The 26,100-nt window shown below is 45.1% G+C and overlaps 2 protein-coding genes across 14 annotated transcripts in view; one reads left to right on the top strand and one right to left on the bottom strand.

Annotated features, from left to right (window-relative positions):
- LOC142785024 (uncharacterized) overlaps positions 1 to 26,100 on the top strand; it is a 424,940-nt gene that overhangs the window by 166,282 nt on the left and 232,558 nt on the right. For 10 of the 11 annotated variants that reach the window (XM_075883440.1, XM_075883442.1, XM_075883443.1 and 7 more), the window contains exons 10-12: positions 13,804 to 13,870; positions 19,788 to 19,922; positions 24,807 to 24,961. In XM_075883440.1, coding sequence (XP_075739555.1) covers positions 13,804 to 13,870; positions 19,788 to 19,922; positions 24,807 to 24,961 — 357 coding nt within the window. The remainder of the gene's footprint in view (positions 1 to 13,803; positions 13,871 to 19,787; positions 19,923 to 24,806; positions 24,962 to 26,100) is intronic. The other variant, XM_075883447.1, reaches the window with a different exon arrangement.
- LOC142785027 (uncharacterized) overlaps positions 1 to 26,100 on the bottom strand; it is a 109,104-nt gene that overhangs the window by 31,040 nt on the left and 51,964 nt on the right. The window contains exon 2 of one of the 3 annotated variants that reach the window (XM_075883453.1): positions 10,892 to 11,246. In XM_075883453.1, the coding sequence (XP_075739568.1) occupies positions 10,892 to 10,930 (39 nt within the window). In that variant the 5' untranslated portion in view covers positions 10,931 to 11,246. Of the gene's footprint in view, positions 1 to 10,679; positions 13,796 to 26,100 lie in introns of those variants that run through there. The other 2 variants (XM_075883454.1, XR_012888823.1) reach the window with 2 other exon arrangements.

Here is a 26,100-nt window from a genome sequence, read left to right on the forward strand (position 1 = left end):
ATTACACAATGTTGCGCTTTGGCAACTGCGCCGTCCACACCCCCACTGCGCATGCTCGCGTGTCGTGCCGCATGCACACATTTTGTGCCGGCCCAGGAAGACACCCGCAAAACTGTCGCTTCTTTCTCTCTCATCTCACAAGGCCAACGCAGGGAGTGTCGGCTAGTAAAAAATCGACCGCTTGCCCTGCAAAACCGTTCGCTGGCCACCCTGTATGTCTAGGCACTGGATCGTGCATTAGGAATATACTCAAGCAAGAAAGTCTTTACTTGGCTTTCGCTTGACTTGATGCTTTTCATGACTCGAGTAGATGTGATGGAAGCAACATTACCTTCACTCAGTAGTGGGGCAAACCCAACATCAGCGTCATACCACTCTCCTTCATTCAATGAATAAGAACAATAAAGGTGTAATAACGGTTAAACATTCACAAACTATACCCAATTGCGCAATGTTCACGCGATACCCCCTCCACTTTGTAACGCATTTACTGGAGTTCCCCCCGTAGGAAAATGCGGGCGGGTTTCTTTTTCGATTACATGACGCCTGGGTTATATGACTGTTTTACTTGGTCCCGTGAAAGTTGTATAATCATGGTTCCACTGTATTTTAGATGTTTGGCATCGCAACAACAGGGTAATTTGCCTTGAAGAGCCATCAGAAAGGCACGAAGCTCCGATACAAAACCTTAGCAGGTGAGGTCATCTCATCTGTCGAAAGTTTTATGCAAGTGGCAAACCTGACCTTCGAGGTGACTTGTCATCATGAAATCACAGCAACTTCCTCTCGAACTGCGACACTTGATGGAGACTACAGAAAGAATGACTCCGGGGTCGAAGCAGAAAAATAGTGGATGATGAAAATTACATGGTCACATCTGTTGCTCTAGTGCATTCATTTTGAATTTATTTAAAATGATGTTTTCAGATGGTGAAATTTTGCGGAGTTTCACTTGTTCTTAGAATAAATGCTTTTTTATCGTGTGCAACGGTCTGGTTCATTTTTAAGGGGGGACCAAGGTTCTTAGGGCTCTCTTTTATTTTTGAACCAAGTGTGACAGAAGTTGGCATGCCTACTTAGCTTGTTCTCCGGATTTTAAAAATGTAGTTATTTTTTCTGTAGCTTTATTAGTTGATTAAATAATCAAGATAACAATTTATATTCTTACCAGAATAGAAAAATAACCACCTGTCAAAAATTTATAAATAACATAGGGATTGACAGTAGAAAGCATAAGACATGCAACATAAGAAGCACTTTTTTGAATGGGTCATTATTTCTTACTTCACAGTACACTAAACTTCACAGCCCTGAATGTGGCCATTGCGTGGGCATACAAAAGACTAGTTTGAAAAATTTGCATCGAGAGAAATCGAAATGTGCTTCCTATGTTGTGTGCTCCAAGCATATAGCTTCATGCTGCAAAATAAAATATTCTGCTATCTCTAATATTTTCGGATATATTGCAGCAATTTTCATGCGGTGTGTACAAAATTGCCATTTTGAGAATATGAAGAAAACAAACAATTGTAACATTTTTAACTGTAAAAGTGTATGCGCTTATAATTACACAGCCATTGACATATAAATGAATGCTAGAAAGCCTAAGGAGTGCAATGCTGCAAGCTGATCGAAAATTGAACAAGTACTTCTCGAATTACAGCACAGTAAAGTTCATTGCATGCAACCAAATACAGAAACTTTTTTGTAATAAAATAAAAAACGTAGCTGCCCATTAAGTATAGGCTCCCAGCAATGTTTTTTTTTTTGTGCACATTTAGCTACATTGTGCAAAAACAATTACAGCTCTAGCTGTCCTAGGTCCACTTTTACCGAACAAGCAAAAGAAAGTGGTCAAAATCTGTGCTTCGAGAATAATGCTGTTAAAACTTAATTTCGCCGTTTTGAAGAAAAAAAAATCGTGGCACACATACTTTTAGTCGGTTAATATGTACCGGGAATGTAATAGGACTGGTTGTACGAGCGTGTCGTTTCTTCTAGTCCTGTAGCAAGCTGTGGCCGTGTGCTTGTCTGCCGCGAGGCCGCTTATCAGTTCGGTGACTGTACTGACCGCGATGTCCGACAAATGTGCGTGCGTCATCCACGATCCGTCGAATAACGCAACGATGTTTTCCCGCTTGTCCAGAATAAGTTACCCGTAAGTGTCACGGACCAAAGTTGCTCCCTTGCTCATCAATTTTGAGGCTACACGAATGCCGAGGTGTTAGTTTCCTTTTCACGTAAGACTGCTGCATTTTCTAGCGGAGATTGGGACAACGTTGCGAACATGTTGTTAAAAGCATTCTACCTGTGGACCGCGAGCATGTTCACTTCGAACGTATTGACCTTCTGTTGTTGGTCAACGCGCGGCGTACTCCACTCTGATGACCCGTCGCGCAGTTCAAGGTCCTTTCGTCAAGCGGGGGGAACCACAACATCGGCGGGTTTAGCGATAAGACTGCACTTTCGTTCTGTCACTACGAAGACTGATATCTCTGGTAGCTTCACTTCTGCTTTTTTACTTGCCGTGCTCTAACTGATGAGGCTGCAAAACACAGCCGTTCTCAGTAACGTTGTCGGCAACCAATGGGCTCGTACGTGACTTAGGCCGACACCGGTGATTGGGCGACCGCCGTTGACCGCGTCGAGTTCGTTATCTTCGTTGTCCTGAGCCATAGCGGGGATCTTTCTGAAGTTCACAGCGAACGAACCACCGCCGAACCCGCTTCACAAATTACTTTAGCACGGAACTTCTTTACTTCCGCAAGCAGTCAGTAGCACCATGACAAAATTGCGCATGTCTGTGCGTGTCACGATGGTGAAGCAGACGCCGAAAGCGCCCCTTGGCCAATCGGATGCCTCACGTGCCCCAAGCAGCCAATTGAATCACGCGCTAGTGCTTCTCGATGACGCGTTTTCGCTAAAAAACTAATGAGCAAGGTGAGCCAGCGGTGGCGGGAAATTGAAGGTGAAAAACGACCCTTCCAAACGAGACCAAGATGAACACGATAGCTCGTGTGTAACGGCAACAGTTTGGCGCGGAAAAAGCGCGAAGTCAGCCAACTTGTAGCTCGCCGACATGAAGCACACCTCCAAGCAACAAAGCAGACAATAAGCCCGATTCGAGCTGCATATTGTCAGCTGCAGGCTTTATTGCAGCTCGAACAAGCTGAAATACGGCCTGTTTCTAAGTGAAAGTTAGTCCTTTCACAGCTGAACTATCGTCACATTCCAATTTCGTAATACTTAGTAATATTGTGAGAAACCGGTTTATTCGGCCAGGCTCGAGCTAAATCACGCTGGTGATGATATTTTTAGATGAAGATGTGCAGGTGATGATGATTACAAAGAGAATAAAGAGTCATTCGCTTGTCGCGCTCACACTAATTCCCCCGCTCGGTGAAAGCGGCTGCCTGGTCGCTTGACAGTATTATGAAATGCATCGCGCATAAGGCTTTAAATGAGATACGTGCACTATCTCTGTTCCTCGGCAATGATGATCGGGACTAGCGCTAAAAGGAGAAACGCGGTAATTGACAGGAGATGTCTGTTCGACCACCGTTTATGGCCCAATGAAGCGACTGATGAATTTGTTGCATAGGCCGGGGACGCGTAGTGGAGTCCATAGAAGAACTTCGTCACCAGGGGAAAAATTCGCAACACTGCGAGACGAGTCGTAGCGAGATTTTCGAGTGTCTTGAGAGAGGCCGGTGTTAACACGGGCCTGGTGACTGCAGTGTGCGAGACGAGATAGGAATTCTTCAGAGAAAGGAGCCGTCGAGGGAGCAGGGGCCAAAAGGAAAGAGACATCCAAAGTGAAACTCGGCGAGCGACCATGGACTAGAAATAAGGGAGAAAAGCTGGTAGTGCGTTGAGCAGCCGTATTATAGGCGAAGGTCACGAAGCGTAGAATTGCATCCCAGTTGGTGTGGTTGGGGTGAATGTACATGGCGATCAAGTCCGATAGGGCCCGATGAAACCCTTCAGTCAATCCGTTGGTCTGCGGGTGGTAGCTAAAAGTGGTCTTGTGAACAGTGTTCGAGGCACGCAAAACTTGCTCGACAATGGAAGATAGGAAGACTTTGCCACGATCACTGAGGAGAATGCGTGGAGCTCCATGACGCAAAAAGATGTGGCGAAGAAAGAAATCGGCGATCTCAGTGGCAGTCCCAGATGGTATAGAAGCTGTTTCTGCGTAGCGGGTAAGCTGGTCGACTGCCGTGACAATCCAGCGATTCTCATTGGATGATATAGGAAGAGGGCCATACAAGTCAATTCCAACGACTTCAAAAGGTGAGGCGGGCAAGGAAGAGGTTGCATTAAGCCAGCCGGAGCAGTTGTCGGTCGTTTTTGCCGTTGGCAATGGACACAGGAGGCGACGTACTTAGCGACGGCTGAAGAGAGGCTAGGCCAAAAAAAAATGACTTCGAATTTTGTCGTAAGTCTTGTGGTAGCGTAGATGAGCAGCGGTTGGATCATCATGAAAGGCTTCCAGAACTTCACGTTGCAGAGAATGTGGGATGACGGGTACTCACTTGTTGCCATCGATGTGGTAAATGTAGCGACATAAAGCATCACCGACAAGCTTAAATTGTTTAAGTTGTCGACGGAGTCTGCCGTGTGGAGGAGTAGTAGAGCCGGTCAAGCGGTCAACAATGGTGCGGCAGTATGGGTCGACACGTTGTTGTGAAACAAGGACGGATAGGGTGGCAGGTGATTAACTTAGCGCTGCGATTGGAGAGGTGCTGTGGTTTTGGAGTATCGATGGTGAATCGCTTCCGCTGGGCAAAGGACAGCGCGATAGAGCATCAGCATCTTGATGCTTCTTCCCAGATCTGTAGGCGACATCGAAATCGTACTCCTGCAAGCGGAGCGCCCAGCGACCAAGGCGACCCGATAAGTTTTCCAGCGATGAAAGCCAGCATAGAGCGTTATGGTCGGTCACGACGGTAAAATGACGGCCGTGAAGATATGGTCGGAATCTTTGCACTGCCCAAACAACAGCAAGGCACTCCTGCTCGGTGATAGTGTAGTTCTTTTCTGGAGCGGTAAGAGCACGACTTGCGTAAGCAACGACCCGTTCGCGTGAGTTTTTGTCACGCTGGAAGAGTACCACACCAAGACCAACCATGACAACTTGCGTCGGTGTGAAAGATGGTGGGTGCGGTGGAATCGAAGTGGCACAGTACCGGATCCGACGTGAGGGCTTGCTTCAATGCCGTAAAAGCGCTTTCGCAGTCTTCGGACCAAATGAAGGGGACGTTCTTTGCGAGGAGTTGATGAAGCGGAGACGCAAGTTCCGCAAAACCACGTATGAAGCGCCGGAAGTAAGAAGATAACCCAAGAAAGCTGCGCAGGTCCTTAGACGTAGTGGACGGGGAAAATCGAGGACAGCAGCAAGCTTCTCGGGGTCGGACCGAATTCCTTCTTTGCTGACAAGGTAGCCGAGAACCTTGATTGTCTTGCTAGCAAAGGTACATTTCTTGGTGTTAAGGGGAGATGCTACTCGAAATACGATTTTCTTTAATAAGAGTCTGAATTTAACACAAAATGGCATGCTAATAGAGTTTTTCTCCTCTTTTCAAATACGTCATTTATTTTCATGTAGATATCTTGGTTTTCTTTCTGCAGGTCAGATACTGCAAAATTATGGCCATTGTTATGCAACAATTCTGACCTATAAAAATTTGAGATAAAGCATGCAGATATAGCTGACTATGATCCTTTGGAACTGTAGAGTGCAAAAAACTATATTAATTTTGTGTGTAAAAAGGTGAAATACAATAATAAAATAGAAAAATTTACTATGGCTCTAGTTGCCAAGGGCTTTCAATGTTATGTAATTTTTGAAAAACATAATCAAGCAGCACTGACAATCTGAATAGATACTTGCACTCTATGGGCCTTCATCATGCTATGTGGAAAATTTCATAGAGGTATGACAATTCTAAGTATACGAACTAGCGTGTATAAGAAGCACAGATCACACAAAACTGGAAAAGGAGAAAAACGCATTTGAAAGTTTGAAACCTTTTTTTTTATCAGAGCTGTTAGAAATGCATAATCTTTGGCCATAATGTTCAACAGAACTTTGAAAAGCACTGCAAGTTACCAGAACTGTCCTGCAGCATAGGTTGTGCCCTCGCGGTCCTTGCGAGCACTCTCTTCTAGCCGTGCCCTTTTCACTCCACGACGACGGTGGGCCCTTGCTTCTGCTGTCAGACCTTCTGACATTCTCTTGATGCGCCTTGCATCGCGGGAATCACTGAAAGTAACTAGATCTCTAGATGGCAGTATGTTGAGCTCTTCCAGGATGTGCTCGAAATTAGCACGACCCTTGTTGAACCACAGGATTGCCATAGCTGCGGCAGTATCGACAATCGTTCGGGAGACAAACTTAGTCTGTGGGCAAAGTAGCCAAATTTTGCTGTTCAGGGATTTTGATGCGTTCTGGGTTTTCCCTTTGATGCTTCGAGCAAGGAGCTTCTCATCCGTTAGCCGCTTATAAATGGGCAAAACAGCCAATCCCTGTGCTTTTATCAGGAGAGGTGTGTGGCGTGGTGCAGGTTCACCAAGTGCTTCAGCGTGTTGACGTTTGCACCACGACTCTGTTCCTGCAGGGCAAAACTTGTGGCTGCCAGCATTGTCATTGGAGCATGAGTGGAAGTACGAAGCCCATACTGTAGTGTACATATCCCGTACACTTCCCCTGTTGCTTGTTATGGCAATCTGATGATATGTTTGGAGCTTCTGAATGGCTGGCTCTTTCATTTTCTGCCCTCGTGGTAATGGCACATGCAGCTTCCGTAGCGCGGTGCCATGTCTCTTGGCCACATGATTAGTGCAGTCTTCTTTTTCTATATTGACAGCACCATAGACTTTTGACTCTGCAACTGCACTATATGCTTTGCTGTCACCGTCACTCAAAAATGTCATGAAATGCAGTGGGGTGTCATAAGTCAATGTTCTCTGCCAAGTGCGCATCGCAGCCTCCGTTTCCATGGCATGGGAGGAACAGTCTGCATTTTTTTCACAGACTGGGCCATGGAATGCCTGCCACACTTCCTCGTCTGGGCCCATATACTTGTGCCTACTGCATGTCAGGCAGTAATTTGATATGACCTCGAAGTCTAAGCAGAGGTCAGTATCTAAGGAGATAACTGCGCCAATCCCGTTGTGGCTTTTGTGGCCCGTCTTCTGCCAAGTGCCGTCGAACATAACAGCCACATCAGTTTCGCCTGCTACTTCTTTCGTCAACTCTCTGGATCGGCGCAAGTTATCACTCACAGCTGCCATGGCAGCGGTGTGCACCTTCTTTGCTATGGAAAAAAATCCTCGGTGGTGCGTTGGCTTTGGGAGTCCAATAATGGAGCAAAATCTCGACAATTGCTCATGCCCAATGCCGACATTGCGTGCACCCACCACCGCTTTCACATTTACAGCGAAACTATCTCGGGAGCTCCCACTGTCGTACCGTTCGCTCACTCGGCTGCTGCCGTTCGCCGTAACACGCAGTGACGTATAGGAGCACGAAAGAACAGTCGCTGAGCATTCGCTGTTTTGGCAATGAAGTTCGAGGAGCGACAAAAGTCCCTTGCGCTTTTCTGCTGGCTCCCGAACGGCAAGTTTTTGAATACCGCAAGCAGGGCATGCCGCACCTGCCACAAGTGTCGTCAGCAAGAGAGTGTCGCAAAAAACTGTCGTTGCACAAACCTCATCGCGCTGTCTTTCGTCTTTTTCGAAGAAGCCAAGCTTCTTTTCCGAAGCACTGACGAAAGAACGCGCAGCGTCAATCCCTTCATCGCAGCCACTGTCGCTCGCGCACTCGTCGATGCCGCCGTCAGGCCTAGCACACGTAGGCGCGTTGTCGTTCGTCGCCGTCGTTCGGGGCGCTTTACGCCGCCTTCCCTTGAACTTGTGCTTCGTTCAAAACTTCTGCGTTCTCACGTTGCACTTTTTCGGGCTTGTCACCGCGGAAATATGCGTAGACGCGCAGAAAAGCAGACGGACCAAATGCCGATGGCCGCCACCAACACAGCTGACAATGACTCGGTAGCCAGTGGCGATGCGGCTTAGGGTGCCAAGCGTTTCAAACCGCTCAAACCACGTGATAAAAAGGCCTCGTTTTTTATTTTTTTTTGCCCACGTATGAAACTGGCGGTCATCGGAGCTGTAGGAAAAGGCCGGACGCAACTTTCCCAACCGATCGCGATGGCGGGCAGCACTGCGACGGGGAGCAGCGCGCAGTCAAAGCTGGCCAATATTGGCGCAAATTCACGAAATTTTGAGCCACGGCGATTTCTTCATACACATTTGTTTGCATTTTGCGGTTCGAATTTAGTTTGGAAATTTTCACAGATGAAAGAAGGTTTGAAGTTACAATGCAATAAAATTCAGAAATACGAGAAATTTTGCTAAAAACGCGATTTTTCGACTCTCATCTCTCCTTAAAAGTAGATGACGTGTTCCATGATCTTGGAGCATATGCTGGTGAGGGAAATGGGACGGTAGTTTCCAGGGGAAGACCGGTCACCTTTTTTGAAGATTGGAATGACCTTCCCTGTCCTCCAATCATCTGGCACTGTACCTGTGTCAAGTGAGTGACGAAAGATAATACAAAGAATCGCACTGCACGCATATTTTGTACTTTTTAGTGCTTAAGCGTTGATTCCATCAATACCGCAGGATGAAGAACACTTCAGGGAGTCAATGACCTTGACAATGCCCTCTGCCCTGAATTCAATACCCTCCATTGGAGGAAAATTGAAATATGGAAAGTGTGGTAATGCATCTGAACTTGCTTTTGTGAACACTGAACAAAACGCTAGATTCAGTGCGTCGGGAACTTCGGAATCGGCAATGGGTGTCCCCATGTTATCACACAGTGAAATGGCACTTCTATTATCAGGCCTAATCATTTTCCGAAAACGGCGCGGGTTAGATTGCAACATATTTGGTATGGTAGTCGAATAGTAGTCACGCTTGGTGCGTGCTTTTAATGACTTGTATTCTTTAACGACCTTATTATGCTTTTGCCAGGCCGAGGATGACCCAGTTCGTTTAGCAGCTCGAAATAATCGCTTTTTTTATTACTTAGGCCTTTTAAAGACTTGTTAAACCAGGGGGAACGGGCTTTTTCATTTATAGCGATAGTTGGCCTGTAGAGATTCATTAAACGCAGCATTTCGGCTTTGAATAGTATCCAAATGCTCTCAGTTGAATGCTGCCGATATGTAAGGGCAAGTTTCTCGAGAAAAACAGAAAGTTCACGATTGATGCTTGAATAATCGGCTTTGTCGTATAGCGTGAGTACTTTTTTAGATTTCTTGCTTTTTAAGACGTTGCAAGGAAATGTTGCATGAATGACGTTGTGGTCACTAAAACCACGGATATACGTAAGGGGGGGGGGGCACATTATCGGGGTGTGACGTGAAAAGGAGGTCCGAACTTGTTGACGAGTGTTGGGTTACTCGGGTAAGTTTATTGACCAGCTGTGAGAGGCGAAAAAGCAAACTTATGTTTACAAATTCTGCAGCCATGTTATTTTGTGCAAGACATGACACAACATTACTCCAATCTATTGAAGGAAAATTGAAATGCTTCGTGGAAAGACGAAAAAAAGGAGCTATCGGCACTTGGTGGACGGTAGCAACAGCCGATTAACATGTGCGGTGAAGTGGCGTGGCAGCACGTCCAAACCATTTCCAGAGAATTTTTAACATTTACAGCAGAGCACTTAAGCAAGCGATGTGTGGCAATCGCCACACCGCCCCCACGGTTATCATCAAAGTGGTCCTTGCGAAAGATATCAAAATATGGCAGATCAAGAAGAATCTCAGAATCAAGTATGTTAGAGGTTAGCCTCGTTTCCGTCAACAGAATGACGTTGCTAGAAGAAGAGATCAAGGTGCATAACGGATCGCGTTTTGGCATCAAGCTGCAAATGTTAGTGTAAAGCAGTGAGAGATCATGCTTAACACTCTGATTCGGTCTTCGTGGCTTTTGCGCCCGTTGCTAGGCCTGAGGTTCGACAACCAACTGCTTAGCCTGATCAAAAACATACGTTTTTCTGCCACAGATAAGCTTGTCATAACGGAGCTTAAACGGGGAGTGCTGTGCTTTTCCAAATTCGATAAGGCGCCTTCTGGCTACACGAATTTCCGGGGCAAAGTCTTCACTGAAGCGGTATTCTGTGCCTTTCAGTTTACTGCTAGACGAAAGGAGTGCTTCTTTATCCTTGAAGTGGGCAAATTTTACTATTATCGGACGCCATTTCCCCTCACGATAAGCTCCGAGTCTATGGGCACCTTCTGTGTCACGACTTTGAATAGTCATGCCCAGGCTTTTGTGACAGAGATCGGTAACCAGTTCTTCACTAACACGCCACGCCTCGTTTCGCACATCACTGAACCCGTAAAAGATCAGGTTGCGCCTTCGGGATGTGCTTTCCATGTGGCTAATCCGGTCAGACAGCCTAGTTACCTGAGCACCGCTGTTAGTGGCAACACTTTCAATGATTTCAAACTGAGACTGAACATTTGAAAGGGATAGTAAGTGTGATTCTATTTTGGTCAACCGCGAGCTCAGGTCATGGAACATTTTTCATGTTCATCAAGGGTTGATCTGATTGAACCTAACTGCTCAATCATGGCCGACTGCCCAGATTGCAGCGTCTTCAGTATATCAAGCATCTCACTAGGCACCACTTAGGCACCACACAGTGTTCATTCCTAGGTCCAGGATTAGTCTCAATATCACCTGCTAATAACAACAATTTCAACAGCATTTTGGCACAACCGAGAACTACAGAGATGGAGCGCCGTGGGCTCAGCAGAACAAGTAATGATCGGCATCCAGTTCGCTTAGCGTAAAGGCAGTGGTAATTCGTTACCTGCGTAGTGAAGAAGTCAAGCGGGTTAGGATGACCCATCGCCGGTGTGCCGCCGAGCCCACTAGGCACAGTGAGCGTCTGCCCAGGGTTTATATTGGTGCTCCAAGGAACGGTGGCGCTGTCAGAAGATAGCGTGCCCGAAATCCAAGATTCCAGCTGATGACCACGAGGCAACCGTAGTGATAGCGTTTGGCGGTGATGCGCATTTTAGTGCACAGTACAGGCCGGGCTGGCGCACCCCGTCATGGCGAGGTGACGCGTTCACAGGCAGGTGGTCAGCGCCGCATGGTAGTGGAGACTGAGTAGGCTTGTCGAAGTTCTGCAGTAGCATCAGGATCCAGGGCAGCACGAAGAACTGCGTAGCGAAGAAGTCAAGCGGGTTAGGATGACCCATCGCCGGTGTGCACTTGATGGGCAGCTGACAGGGAATCGCAAATTATTCATCGTGGAGGAAATTTTGTTGTAGCAGTATTAGACAATGCCCCTTTGCGCATGCCCAGTTCGAAAAGTTTGGCTGTGCTTGTGCCTAGAGGGTGCTGGGGTTTTGTTGAAGGCCAGAAATTCTAATGTTCCTTCTCGAAGGGTGAAGGTCGATAAGACATGTATAGTTGTGCCCCATGTGCATACAATGCTGTACCACCACAAGAAGTTTGGGAAACGACATGGAGTTGAGGTCAAGTTTTTGATGCTTAAGGAGCTTGCAGTCCTATGCACGTTCATAGGTGGCCACGAAAACGGGGTGCAAGAAGCACTACACGAAATCATATGCAGAATGCAGTGCTAAAGGGGTATATGAAATACATTTGTCATGTGGCTAAAGTTGTGTGGCACAAATGAAAAGATGTGCCAACATGTGCACGTGTGAACATGATTTCTCAGTAAAAGAAATGCATACAAATGGGCACCTACCCACCCAGTGCTCAGAGTGCAAGTGTAAACCAATGCTGGAAAATAAGAAGATATTGCGCTGCTGCTGCGATAATAGAGCAAGTAAAATTTGCAAAACACATTATACAAGGAAGAAGGGAAATGACTGTGCCAATGAATCATCTGTTGGCTAAAGTATGAAGTCCTTTGCCACTTTTCATTGTCAAATTACTGTATTGCCCATGGACATCTTATAAAACTTCGTAATAACTGAGCTTTTGAATTTTTGTATACTGCTGTTTGTGTGTTGGGAGGCAGGCTTGATTACCTTGTTGCAAAGGCTCCTTGGTGGGGATCTACCTTACTTCTTTGTTATTTGTCTGCATAGCATGAGCTTACTTTCATTTTGTGGATTGTTCATTTGAATCTTCTTTTTTTCATGGTTGTTCAAATTATCAACCTTTAGCACTTCTCCGAAAGTACTACACTATGCAGTCGAATCTCGTTGTAGCAATCCTCAATATAATGGTTTTTTTCGAAAATTCCCCTCCAAATGTTCATTGGTTAATTGTAAAAATGTTTCACTACTACAAATTTCAGAATATTGCATGTTTCAGAATAATTTATCGAATTTTATCTCCCTTACATTTTCAGAACACTCCAAAATAATGAATGACGACTTTAAGAAGCTATTCACGGCTGTAAACATTATGCCCAGTCCCGTGGCTGCCACTCTCGTCATGATGAGAATGCTGACATATTTCTCTTTGCCTGCACTATTCAATTGTGCGATAGCCCTGTTGTCATCATCATCGTCTGGAACTTGCTTTTCAAGTTAGGCTTTGCCCCGTCATCCTTGCTTTTGTCAGGCAGCTTGACATGTGGGCTGGTTTCTAGCCTTTTTGTTGGTGGTTGAACATTCAAGATGAGTTACGGAAACGGCACGAGAGGAATGCTTAGACGGTTAAAAACGCAATACGAGAGACCTATTGGTTGAAGTCTCTGATAACTCGTTCATGCTGTATCAACGTTCACACAACCTACAGTGCTTCAACAAAGCGTGCATGTGAACTTGGCTAATGACCGATAAGATCCGTATCATCCATTGTGGTAAGGACACTACGACGAGAGTAAAGACGACGTTGAAACAGTGTACGCAAACCAACGTGAAGCATTCGTATTAACTGCTAACATTTCGCAGTGTGTAAGAAGGACGCGCCTGCTTACCGTAATAGTTTATTTTCCAGCAGTCGAGCTGCTCACATCAAGATAGACTGCCCTCTTTTTCAAATAAACGTGCACTGGTTCTGTATTACTTCGAGTTTGTTTTTTCGCACTTATTTGAGCATAATGTGGTTGCTCGATAATGTATACACAGCATGGGTATGCGGCTCATGTGTTAATCTTTACTATTTTTGTGCAAAGTTTTATTACTTTCATTAAAAAAAACTTCACAATAAAGGATAATATTTGGCGGTTCTTTGAGATTTGTTGCATTGAAATTTCACTCTGTATTCACCATTGCTACAGATCCTTCTTAAGCGTAATGGCTGCCGTGCAAAGAACACTGTGCCACCAGTGGTCCGGGTGCAACTAGCAACTTCGATGAGGACGGCTTGCCTCATGAAGACTATGGCTGTATTTGTGCCTTGTTAATTCACTGATAATTTTTTTAGAATGGTGCATTAGTAGCTGTAAGTTATGTCTGTAGACAATTACCAGCATGATTTGTGGTCTACACTACAGTGTTGCTTGTGTCTGTACAGTCTAGTGTAGAACACACTCACGACCTTTTTTTCTTTCTTGCCTTTTTTTGTTCGCTCTCTCCTGGAATAGCAAGGCAGAGACAGGGCACCTGTGGTCAGCAACTCTAATGCACCTAAGTTGTCGCCTGTATAATAACGAAGAAATTGACCTCTTCAAACAATAGAAAAGTGGGCTGCTTGAACATCATGTAATACATTTTTTTTTTTACATGTCGTCAAAGCATTCTCGTCATTCAGTGCAGCTTAGCATCTTGAACTTGCGGTCTTACTTTTTCTTAGGGCGGCCGTCGTCGCGCTGGTGTGGGCGTCGCCTTTACAGCCCAGAGTCATCTGTACAGGACTCTCCGTATGTATTCTTTCATATTGTTTTTAAATTATTTTAGTTTGCAGTGATGTTGCTTCACTTTTCATGTGTTTGCTAGAGATACCTGAACATTCAATGGTATTCTATAGTTTTTCTTTATAGAAATCTGTTATCGATAATGCGTCAAGTGCTACAGCTCATTTGCCATCTAGCGCAAGGGCTGTGACAGAAGGCAGTGATGTGACAGCTGTGCTGAATGATCGATAGTGCTACAGCCTGCTCTATTTCCACTATTCTACACCAAACGGTGTGTTTTCATAGTTTGAAAATGAAACCACAGTCTCTCGAGGCTGAAGCATACTTCTGAAAAGTTTTCTTCTGAAGAAATAAAGTTTACCATCAATGACGATAGTTATAGCGCGAGAACAAAACGACGACACAGAAACAAGGACACGAAAGACACGAGCGCTAACTTCCAACTGAGTTTATTGCGCAGAGCACGAAAATATATAGAGGAGACAGTAACCATGTGATAAAAACCGTATGGCACAAAGAGCAGAACATCAGTTAAAAAAAGAAAAAAGCACTGAAAAACAGCAAGGAAAAATCTAGAAGAAAACGAAACAGAAAGGTAAAGATAATATAACTACCTGCCCGCACCGAAACCTTCGAGGAACCTGAGTTCCTTCTCGGACAAAGCTACGGAGGGCTTGCTAATATAAGGCACCTGTTCGCGTGCCATCTGCGCGGCCTCGACAATGACTCGGGTGCTTTCGTCTCTGTTTGTACAGCGTCGCTGGGTCCTTGAAGAGGAGAACACAATTGCACTCAGTGCCGTGCTGGGCAAGAAAACCATCTTTCCTGTTTCTAACACTGTTCGCGTGTTCTCTCAGCGGATCGTTTAGACACCTTCCGGTCGTTCCGACATATCAAGCACCACATGAAAGGGGGGTCCTATAGACAACTTCCCAGGAGCAGGCCGCATACCTGTTTTTCGATGTTGAACTCTGCATTCCGTTGATGACTGCGTTTTCAGGGGCTTTGTAGATTTGGTGAGGCTGAATATTTTGAATGGTGCCGAGAACAGGACACGAACTCCAACTCTTTTTCCAATTTTTTTGAGGCTGTGTGTTATCTGGTGTATGTATGGAATCACGGCTATCCTTTCATGTTTCGTATCCGTGTTGCGCAGATTCCGTCGCTTCCTCTGTTCTGCCTTAATAAGTTCGCAGGATCGTCTCTGCAACAGACGCGATAAACGCCTCGGGGAAACCTGAAGCCTTAAGCCGGGAAACTTGAGCTTTGAAGCTCGCAGAGATATTGTGGGCGCACGACCTATTTAAAGCATTCTCAAGGCAGGTTCGTGCTATGCCTCGCTTAACTATCTTACTGTGAGCGGAAGAAAAGGGAAGTAGAGGTTTCTGCGCACGTGGTTCATAACACCAACAAATGTGCTGTGAGCTAAAAACCAGATTTAAATCCAAAAAGCGTAACTTGTCATTATCGGGTATTTCATGTGTCAACACAAGAGGCTTTAAACAATCTTCGAACACACCTATAGTTTGAGTCGCAAACGAGTGAAACATAGAAGAATTACAATTTACAAGAACCAAGAAATCATCCACGTATCTGAATATTTTGACGACATGCGAGCCTTCTAACTTTTGCTGCAGTTTTTTGCCCATTTTTACCAATAGAAGATCACTGACTAGAGGTAGAGGGACACAGCGACGCTGTACAACCACAGAGATGAAAGCACCCGAGTCATTGTCGAGGCCGCGCAGATGGCACGCGAACAGGTGCCTTGTGTTAGAAAGGCTTCCGTGGCTTTGTCCGAGAAGGAACGCAGGTTCCTCGAAGGTTTCGGTGCGGGCAGGTAGTTATATTATCTTTACCTTTCTGTTTCGTTTTCTTCTAGATTTTTCTTTGCTGTTTTTCAGTGCCCTTGTTTTTGTGTTGTTTGTTTTTGGTTTTTTTCTTATTCATGTTCTGCTCTTTGTGCCATATGGTTTTTATCACATGGTTACTGTCTCCTCTATATATTTTCGTGCTCTGCGCAATAAACTCAGTTGGAAGTTAGCGCTCGTGTCCTTCTTGTCTCTGCGTCGTCGTTCTGTTCTCGCGCTATAACTATCGTCATGCCATACCAACTAGCCCAGGCTGCCACACTTCTAATTTACCATCAAACCCAGTTTTAGGCACACGGCAGGCCCAACGCGTCTTGGTGGCTTTCAGCTGCCGTCACCAGTAGCGAACACAAAACTCGTAGGCTCCGAAAGGCCTACCGGCGGCCCTGTTGCCGTTGTTTAGCGTATGATCTATCACTTGCAACTTGAAGCAGCCGTGTGGCTTCAGTATCTCCCCATAACGTGCCAAGATAACCGACGCAACATACAAAACACGCCGCAACGCGCACTGGCCACTTCGGTTTGGCTTGGATTGGTTTGAATCTCCGTGCAATAGTACGCTTGATGCTTAAGAGATGGCGCCAAATGGCGCGCGCTATCATCATCAGTGGCTGGAACGAGCAGACATTATTGCGGCAGTTTTCGGGGGTGCGATAATTACTCGAGGAAAAAATTTTTTCGTATTTTTCTAGGGCGATGTGGGGGGGTTGCGAGAATTATGCGAGTGCGAGGATTATGCGAGTAAATACGGTATATCTCTATTTCTGACACAAGAATAACTCTACTAAAGCACTCATACACCCTAAATGAATATCGCTTTCATACAAATTGCTTTAAATACTTTCTTTCCACTAGCCATATGACAGTGAATGACTTACCTTCTACTATTACCAATACCACCTCACTAACTACCTTTTTATCACTACTTGAATGTTACTTACATGATGCACAAACATAAAACTACAAATTTTTTGCCTTTTTCCTTAGCGATGTATACTACTATTGGTATTTATTCTGCTACCTACATTCCACTACCTGTGCATAGAATGTATTTTTTTTTTCGTATTTTTTGTAAAGCTTACGTACTAATGTGTAATTATGATTGTATAATCGCAAGTATAATGATATGTGTCAGCACTAAACAGATTTCACAGTTGTGTATAAATGTTTAGCTGATGTGCATTTTCCTGTTTATCTTAACTTTGCCATTCAGTACAAAAAAAGGGAAAAAAAGAAAAAAAAAGTTATTTCGCAGTGTTTTTTCTTTTGTCTTTTTTCCTTATTTGTTTATAGTTTGTGTCCTTCCTGCAATAATTCCTAAAGGTATTGGCAGTATGTAATAAATAAAATAAAACATCAATCAAGCAACGGTAGTTGGGTCGTTTGCGACCAAAGCATTGAAGGCAACAGAACCTATGCCTTTGAGCAGATGGTGCACTTTGTCTCGGTCATGAAGGTGTTGACACGTTGACAAAGAGAGAGAACATCCTCGATATATGCGGTATAAGACTCGCGTAGTTGTTTGCGACCATCAAGAGTTCTCTTTGCCAGGCTGGCTCGAACTGCTGGACTAGCAAAGTCTTGTCGCAGATGTTCTTTGAAGACGTCCCAGTCGAGAAAGTCGATCTGGTAATTAAAAAACCAAGTCTTCGTCATGCCAGTAAGATAAAAAGGAGATGTGGCGGAGATTGTGTGGATCGACCCAACAGTTCGCTGCATTCACTATGTCATATTGGTGTAGCCAGTCCGTGTCCTCATTTCAGAGTCCAGAAAACAGAGGGGGCTCGCAAGGGGGTCCACTGACGATTCAAGAGTGAGTAGCTGTGGCAGTCGTAGCCCGAGGGTTAAAGGGAGAAGCACCTGAGGGTTCGTCCTGTGGCGTGCTGGTGGGCACGTAGCCCAAACGACTACTTGAGTGAAGCTCCAAGAAGTAAAGCGGGTGAGCGGGGACAGGGAATCGAGGAGTAACCTCCATCACTTGAGATGTAGTCCTTTACACGCCTTTTTAGGCCTGGTAGACGTGGCCAAAAACTGTCACATCGAGGCACAGAACAGACTCAAAGGTTATATGCACCAACGATGAAGATGAGGAACACCATGTGATGATGGTTATGTAAAGGTAATGAAGAAGTGTGTTGTAAATGCCCACAATATTTGCAAAATATATTTGCAAGAGTGGTTGCAGCACTGGCCAGTCTGGCTCGTCGCTCGAGCAGCAAGCGACCTTCATTCGTCGGATGCATACGTGCATTGACAATTTGCACAGTGGCAGCCTACATGTAGAACTACCGTCGGTAAAGGTGCCGTACCGGCGCATCTGGACGTCAGTGGGAGAGTGGTACTGCTTCAGATGTGTGACATGTATGATTTCGCTGTTTCGAGGGGTGGATGAAAACGAGGCAGCAGGAGCGATTTCATAAGTGACGGGAGTCACCTCACGAAGCACTTTGTATGGTCCTGTGTACTGAGGGAGCAGTTTTACAGGCCAACCTGCCCGGTGGGAGACCAGAGCAGAACCAACGAACCGGGCGAAAAGTGCACATAGCGGTGTCCTTGATCTTATCGACGCTGTTGGTTTTCTTGGGAGGCCAGAAGGCGACCACGAGCGGCTTTGCGTGCATGGGTGGCTCGAATATAGGAAAGTGGTTCAAAGCTATACTTGTACCACAACAGCTGCTTTTAGTGTCGTAGTGGTCTGCTGGTGTAAGTAAGGCTCGACGGAAAATTTTCATTAGAAGGTAGGTGCAGATGATTCCATGTTGTTCATGGCAACCTGTGTTGCCCATTCCACGACCCATGTCTTACTGGATCTGAGCTGGTCAACAACTTCCCACTGCCCGGGGAAACAATCACGCATAGTATCCGGCCGTGGCACCATTTGCATTTGGCTTAATATCTTCCGGTGATATGTTGCTCAGCACATATGGGCTGGAAAAATTGCATCTGCAGTTTTCTTCCGATGCATTCCTGTGCCTTGGTTGACTTACTTGTGCAGGGGGGAAGTAAGCCCTCCACTCTAGTTTATGATGATTGGGGATGTCGTGAAAACAGACCAGCTAATCTCTTGCAAGCCTCCCTGAAATGAATGGCTCACCTGTCCGATTGACAAAAAAAAAACTCGAGCATTCAGGCGAGTAGTCTCCAGAGTGTGCTGGTACCCCGACACTTTCTATTTCGCGAATGTAGGGACACAGGTGTAAGGTCAAGCAGCTGGTGTCTGACAGTATATTAGCAGGAAAAAAGAAACACACTGGACACTATTAGCGGCTTGCAGACAGCATACGAAAGGAGCATGGGCATAGACTACATGAAATCTGTCGTGGCGATCAAGGCTTTTTGTGGCCATGCAATGTAATGAATGGCCTGCTGTGCTTGCACGCCACCTGCTTGCTGATGTCAATTGAAACATTTCTTACTTCATACTCACCTTTTTAGAGCTGACAGTACCACGAGGAGAGAACTTTCCCAAGCATTTTCAAATAATTCATCAAGCTTCTTTTCTTTATAATTGTTTGTCCATAATTATTTTCACGAGATTTAGTGTATAATCATAGTATTTAATGTACAAAAATTTGCTTTCAATTCTTTTTGAAGAGAAATAAAACCTGTGGCGCAGGGATCGCTTTTGCCAAGCTGTGTAATAGAAGAGAGAGCGGGAAGGTATGTAGAAGGAACAGAAATCTGGTTTCGTTATGCTGAATGTTATCTAGCTCTGTACAGTCAACATAGTACACTTAACATTACACAGTACAGTTAACATTCTCTGTACCTTCTATTGCTCTGAGATTTGCTTGCTTTCAGAATGGTTGGGTAAAGTAAAAATGAACCCTCACAAATCCCTTCTTTCAATACGATTCAGCTGTGTTTTAGCATGTGCTAACTTTTTGACTACTTTAATACTGTACCATACTGTTTCTTATCAGGAGTGGTAATGTACTGATTGCTAAATAGAATAAACCATTTCGCTATGTTAGTGTCATGTAGTCTGCAAGGCTTTTGTTTGAGAAGATTGGTTGACAACCTTGTCATCCGATTGTCTTTCTGCGGCGTAGATCACCCTCACGGCGGCAGCGGCGTGACGCACTCGCATGGCGGCTGTGGCGTGAAAAACTCGCAAGGCTTCGGAAGCGTCTTGCGGTGTTTGGCCCAAGACCCTCGTCGGGCATGCTGAGCTCTGCTTGCTCCACGTAGGCATATTTTGACCTCACACTGACTGAATGCGAAGCTGTCAATAGTGCTGGCTGAACGAGGAAGGCGCAGTGCGATTAGTGCTAAAGTCAGCCTAATGTTTATTGTCAGTAGAAACAGGTTAATCATTGTACTTATTTGCATACTGTTTTTGCAATTTTAGACCTTCTATAAGGGGGTGTGAAAATTACGCTGACTTTGCACATGCATTCGAAATAATTCACAATCATTTTTTGTCCTACCGCACCTGTTACATAATTTATAAAAATGAATTTGGAGCTATACAAAGTGTACTTCTTAATTTATCTAAAATAAATCGTACTTTAACCAGTGAAATCCTGCTTATGCACGGCCTAGTTTGAATCACTGACAAAGGTCCTTTTTGAAAATCGTCGTGGCAGCTGTAGCTGCCTGTGCAAAGTGCATCGTTATTGGTTTGGTAAGACATGTTTGTGTGCCCCATTGTTTTTAAGCTCTTCTTGACAATGCTAGGAAAAAGCAGGTCCAATGACACAGCGACACAAGAGGACCTAAGCTTTCACATATAGTTGAAAAGGTCTAGTTGTAGGAAACTTGTATTAGCAAGCACTCATTCTTCTGCTTTCTCTCGTATGCAAAATCACTCTTTTGAGGGGCCCTGAAACACTTTTTTGAGTCATCATGAAATTAATTCACTGGAAGAGCTCATTGCCTCAGAAATTCAATGCCGCAAAAATGTGAGCGGCAAACAAAGTATGTCACGCGCGCTTCGTGACTTTGAGCACTTTTTAATTTTTTTTGCGGGTTTTTCAATGAGATCATACGCGCACCCGTGGACAAGTCGTGTCGTTTGCGACCTCTATAACGACCGAGTGTGCCATGTTCAAATCGGCCAACGGCTAATAAATAGGCTTGCCATGTGTGATTTTCGAGCGTCTTTCATAATTTGCCGAAGGAAGAGAAAGCAATTTTTAACTGACTTTTTTAATTAATTGAGAATTGTAGGCCGCGTGATGGGCTAGAACATTTGGCTCGCGTGTTTTTGGAAGCCTCTACTTCCAATTGGCAGCTTTTTCTGACCATGCTCCAAAAGTGTTGCAGGGCCGCTTAAGAACTTCATGATGAAGGGCTTGGTGGAAGTGCGGTTCTCGTTTTTCTTGGCAAGTTTTACAACAGCGAGTTAGAATTTTGCCGTACGTACAAATATTGTCTCTCATCGCAAGGGAATACAGGATGGATAAATGGTGAAACGTAAACTTTCTAAAACAAAGCATGTGTTGCAGCGTAGATATGATGACTCCAACAAAGGGCACTGTTTACAGGACAGGCCTTCGCATGCCTCTGACACAGAAAATAGTTTGTGCCCTGTCGTGAGCATGCATTTTTGCAGTGAGAGAGATGGGAAAGTAGAGAGAGACAGAAAAATGCTTGTGCAGTTTTGGCCGCCTATCTACAGGTTCGGGTGTTCAGGTATGATAATCTAAAGACCATTATTTGGGGAAGTCCATGGAAGAGACTTCGCACTTGCAGCCAGTTTCATGTATGTCATATTGATGAGGATGTGAAGTTGGCTGCTTTAATGTGCTTCCAGATGCAAAATTAGCTGCTCTAATCTGCTCTGAGATGGAAATTTTCGCAGCTGTAAAGTGCTCAAAAATGAAAATCCCAGCTGGTTTGTACGACCATATTAACCTTCATTTTATCATTCATTTAAGCGCCCGTGCTAGAAAGTCAACCATTTTGTGCATGCCCCAATTCCAAAGTTTAGTCGGTGTGGTAAAATACAAGCGCTGGCCATGATTGTAATTGTCCACTTTATATGGCATTTATGTTCATGCAAGCCTGGTAGTGTTTGTCGAGGCCAATGGTTGCATGGTCACTGATGTTCTCCTCTACTTTACTTTCCGCACACTCATATCCCAATTGCGAAACAACATTTAGACTGTACAATTAATGTGCCCTATACCATATCTGGCTTCATTATTTTCAGATTTTTGTGGAGAGAGAGAAAAAACATATTTTGAAAGCCTTGTTTGGGTTTGAGTTCTAGAGTGAGGATAGTTATAGCGTGGCAACGGGAAAATGACAAAGGGACAAGAAGTAGACTATTTGCCGTCGTTCTGTTCTCGCGCTATAACTATCGTCATGTCATACCAATCAGCCCAACCCGCCACACGTCTAGAGTGAGGCTTTACTGACCTCCCCTTAGATGGTTAGTATATGGTCAAAGAGGATTTTTTCGCCCAGATTCTCAACCGAGGCCTCCCATGTATGTTAGACTGGAGTGATTGTCGTTGTGGAATATTGGCTCTGGGGCAGTGCCAGTTAGAGTTGGTATGGAACCGTACGCTTGGCGATGAGGTCTATTTGGAGCCCAGATTCTTAACCGAGGCCTCCCATGTATGTTAGACTGGAGTGATTGACGTTGTGGATCATTGGCTCTGGGACAGTGCCAGTTGGTATGGAACCGTACGCTTGGCGATGAGGTCTATTTGGAGTTTGTTGTATTTTGTGCAATGTAAAGTAATTCGGCAGGGAGTGTGTTTGTGCTTCCCTAAAGAGTGCGATTGGTTTTCAGAGAGAGCTTCAGGCAGTTAACGAAGCTCCTGTCAGGCTATTTGGAGGGATTCCAGGTTGGCCCTACATTCCTGATGTCATTCGGCGTGGTCCACTGTGGGCCGATAAGTTACAGGCCAACCCTGGGAAGTATGTGAGCATAAAGGTACTGAAGCCTCAACGTGGGTCTGGCAGTTGCCCTACTAATGTAGCGAGATTATGGTATCCATAAGTAGTGATCTAAACGAATACATTTGGTGGGAGTTCGTTCTGGAGGAAGGATCGTAAGGCTGCCTGCCAGCTTGTCCTGACCGTGAGTTCTTGAGAGGCATGTTCATCCTGTGTGATGGCTTGCATTATGGCATTTCTGCTATTGGCATGGAAGGAATGTAGTTCCAGAAAGAAATGAGCCCTTTCTTCACTGGCCAGCCACTTATAGCAACTAATAGCCTGTGCTGACTTTTTGACCACTTTATCGCCATTCCGTATTGTTAATAATTGGAAATGGTACGGTATGTGTTGGTTTGCGCAGTATAAGAAACAGTGAACTTAGTGCTCTCATAGTTCGCAGTGTTTTTATTTAGAAAGGTTGTTTTGACGGTCCTGTCACGCAATTGGCCCTCTGCAGCCCATCATGCATGCACAGGAATGCCTCGCCTGGCTCGTGCGCCTCATCTGGAAGGCCAGGCTCTTCCAGATGGCTTGCTATTCAGGGTAGTGTCGTGAACCTGTTCACCCTACAGGCAACTCCACCTGCCCAGTCAGTGCCAAGACAGTATTTCTCACCGTGAGCACATTTTGGGATTCCCACTGATTGAATGGAAAGGTGATCATAGGGCTGGCAGATACAAATTAGGAAAGCACCACAGCACGCTCTTAATGAATCCATCAATGGCAACTCGTGGGCACGAGGTTGTGTGTGGCCCTGTCTACATAAAAGCTTTTTTACTGTATAGTGGGGGCGAGGTGTTGTTGGGTTTGAGACATGCGCATTAGTCATCAGCAATGATGAGTGGCATGCTCTCCTCGACAGAATTCCTGCTGCAAGGAGTCTCTTCAGTGTTAGCTTGATTGCTGAGGAACACTGATAAAAAGCTTTTCACAGAGTCTTTTTTTTTTTTGCAATCGGAGCTCAGGTATACGGCGAGCCACAGTCGTCCTAATTTTTTGTGCAACATAGACTTTACTGATTTCTCTGCTTGTGTCCGTGTTTTAGAGTCTAGAGTTTGGGACCACAGTGTGATGTTAGCAATATTAAAGTTGCACATTGCTGTGTTCTTATATATGACCATGGCAGTGCATCTGCAGTCACGTTTTATTGTAAAAAAGCACAAAACTTGCCCAGTTTTGTGAAAGTAGCCCTATCATTGTGAATCTAGCCCAGTTTGCAAGCTGTTACATTAAGGGATTTGTGCCGGCTTTTTATCAGGCACACTTGTGAACCATTGGGCTAGACTTCAGTAACTCTACAACCAATGAACAGAATTTTATGAAAAGGTGCACTTTCTTTAGTGTTAATGTATGAACATACCCCAAAAGCTTTATAAAGATATCTTAGCAAATAAAAAAATCACCGCATATCCAAGGAGTGAATGATGAGTGGGGTGAAGTACTGGAGGGTTTCTTCGCTAAACCATGAACCATCCGCCAATATCGCCCACTACATCATAAAAGACGTGACACACTGTATATGTTTATACAAATAATTTTAATATTTGTAAGTGGTAGCTATATGTCGCTTTTGTTCCGCCTTCATTATAACGGCTTCATGGTTGATGAAGTGGTCGATTGGTGATGGGGTGTTGTGGGATCTTTGCAAGTACGAAGTAGTGGGAAGTTTGCAAAGGTGGAACTATAGGTGGTCGGGTACATACAAGGGATGGACAGATCCACGCCTTAGGGAGCTTAGCTCGTAGAAGTTAGGTATCCCGGGTAGCCTCCCATTTGAGTAGATCGATTCTCACGAGAGGACTGCCATCGCAATGAAGTCATTTGCACTCTGCATCAGCAGTGGGCAGCTGACGCAATCCTTGCTTTCAAATCGAAAAACATTCGGCATTTTTATGTCGATGCTGTTTTAGTCTGTGTGGTAGGAACTTATCTACCATGGTAACCATGCTAGCATAATTGTGCTAAACTTGCTCCTTCCAGAAAATGTTACGTCTGTACTTTTCTAAAGCTGGTCATTTACCTGGGTCGGACCTTAAACTTGTTATCTTTTATCGCTAAGTAAACCCAGTGCAAGAGAGAGAGCCTGTTTATAAAGAGCAAAATTCTGCCATTGCAGTTTCACTTGCTCGAGCGGAGTTAAGCAGAAAAAGAAAAACGTGCACATTCATTTCCCACAGCACAGCCCCAGCGGTGGGCCTCAGCGGCTCGAGCGGTGGGGAGAACAGCAGTGGCAAGAGGGGGCGCCTGGAGAGCCCCCCCGAGCAGGCCAAGCCCGCCGAGGATCCCGAGGCAGCCAGTCCTGGCCAGCGTCGCAGCCAGGGACCGCCTCATGGTGAGAGGACATCTTTCGTATAACATTCGTTCTGGTCAACCATGTTCCTAGCGATGACCGGCTGAAATGTTTTGCACTGCAAGTCATCAGAATGGCTGCTCGCTTTTGAGGAACACTGAAGCACGTTTTTAATTTAAATAAATGAGCTTTCGCTCTGATGTCATCAAATTTCGTGCTCTAAAAACTTGTCAAGCTTTTTCAGAACTAGTGCAAGCAGCTGTATTTTGGTTAGAAATCGCAGCAAGCATCTCGTACGGTGATGCAAATATTTCTGCTGTAAAGGTTGGTGGAAGCTTCTGGACAGTTACCACCTGCAGAGCTTCACATACCATCAGGACACAGGTGAAACTTTCCTGCTGATTGGCTATTGCTGCCAGCAGTGCTGGTCTATTAGAACATTCCCAGGAGGTAATGGAACCAGCAGGTGACGGAACCAGTAGCTGGTGGTTGCAGTGGGTGTTGAAACCAGCAGCTGATGGAACCAGTACCTGGTGGTTCCAGCAGGTGTTGAAACCAGCAGCTGATAGAACCAGCAGCTGATGGAACCAGTAGCTGGTGGTTCCAGCGCAGTGTTGCAGGCTGTCGGCCAACTTGTAACTCGCCGACATGAAGCACACCTCCAAGCAACAAAGCAGGCAATAAGCCTAATTCGAGCTGCATATTGTCAGCTGCAGGCTTTATTGCAGCTTGAACCAGCTGAAATACGGCCTGTTTCTAACTGAAAGTTAGTCCCTGCACAGCTGAACAATCGTCACATTCCAATTTTGTAATACTTAGTAGTATAAGTTAGTAACACGAGTTACAGCGGTACCAATGAGCAGATTTGTAACTCGCCGACATGGAGCACACCTCCAAGCAACAAAGCAGACAATAAGCCTGACTCGAGCTGCATATTGTCAGTTGCAGGCTTTATTGCAGCTCGAACAAGCTGAAATACAGCCTGTTTCTAAGTGAAAGTCAGTCCCTTCACAGCTGAACAATCGTCAAATTCCAATTTCGTAATACTTAGTAATATTGTGAGGAACCGGTTTATTCGGCCAGGCTCGAGCTAAATCACGCTGGTGATGATATTCTTAGACGAAGAAGATGTACAGGTGGTGATGATTACAAAGAGAATAAAGAGTCATTCGCTTGTCGCG

This window comes from Rhipicephalus microplus, unplaced genomic scaffold, assembly GCF_043290135.1.
Source record: "Rhipicephalus microplus isolate Deutch F79 unplaced genomic scaffold, USDA_Rmic scaffold_17, whole genome shotgun sequence".
NCBI lineage: Eukaryota > Metazoa > Arthropoda > Arachnida > Ixodida > Ixodidae > Rhipicephalus > Rhipicephalus microplus.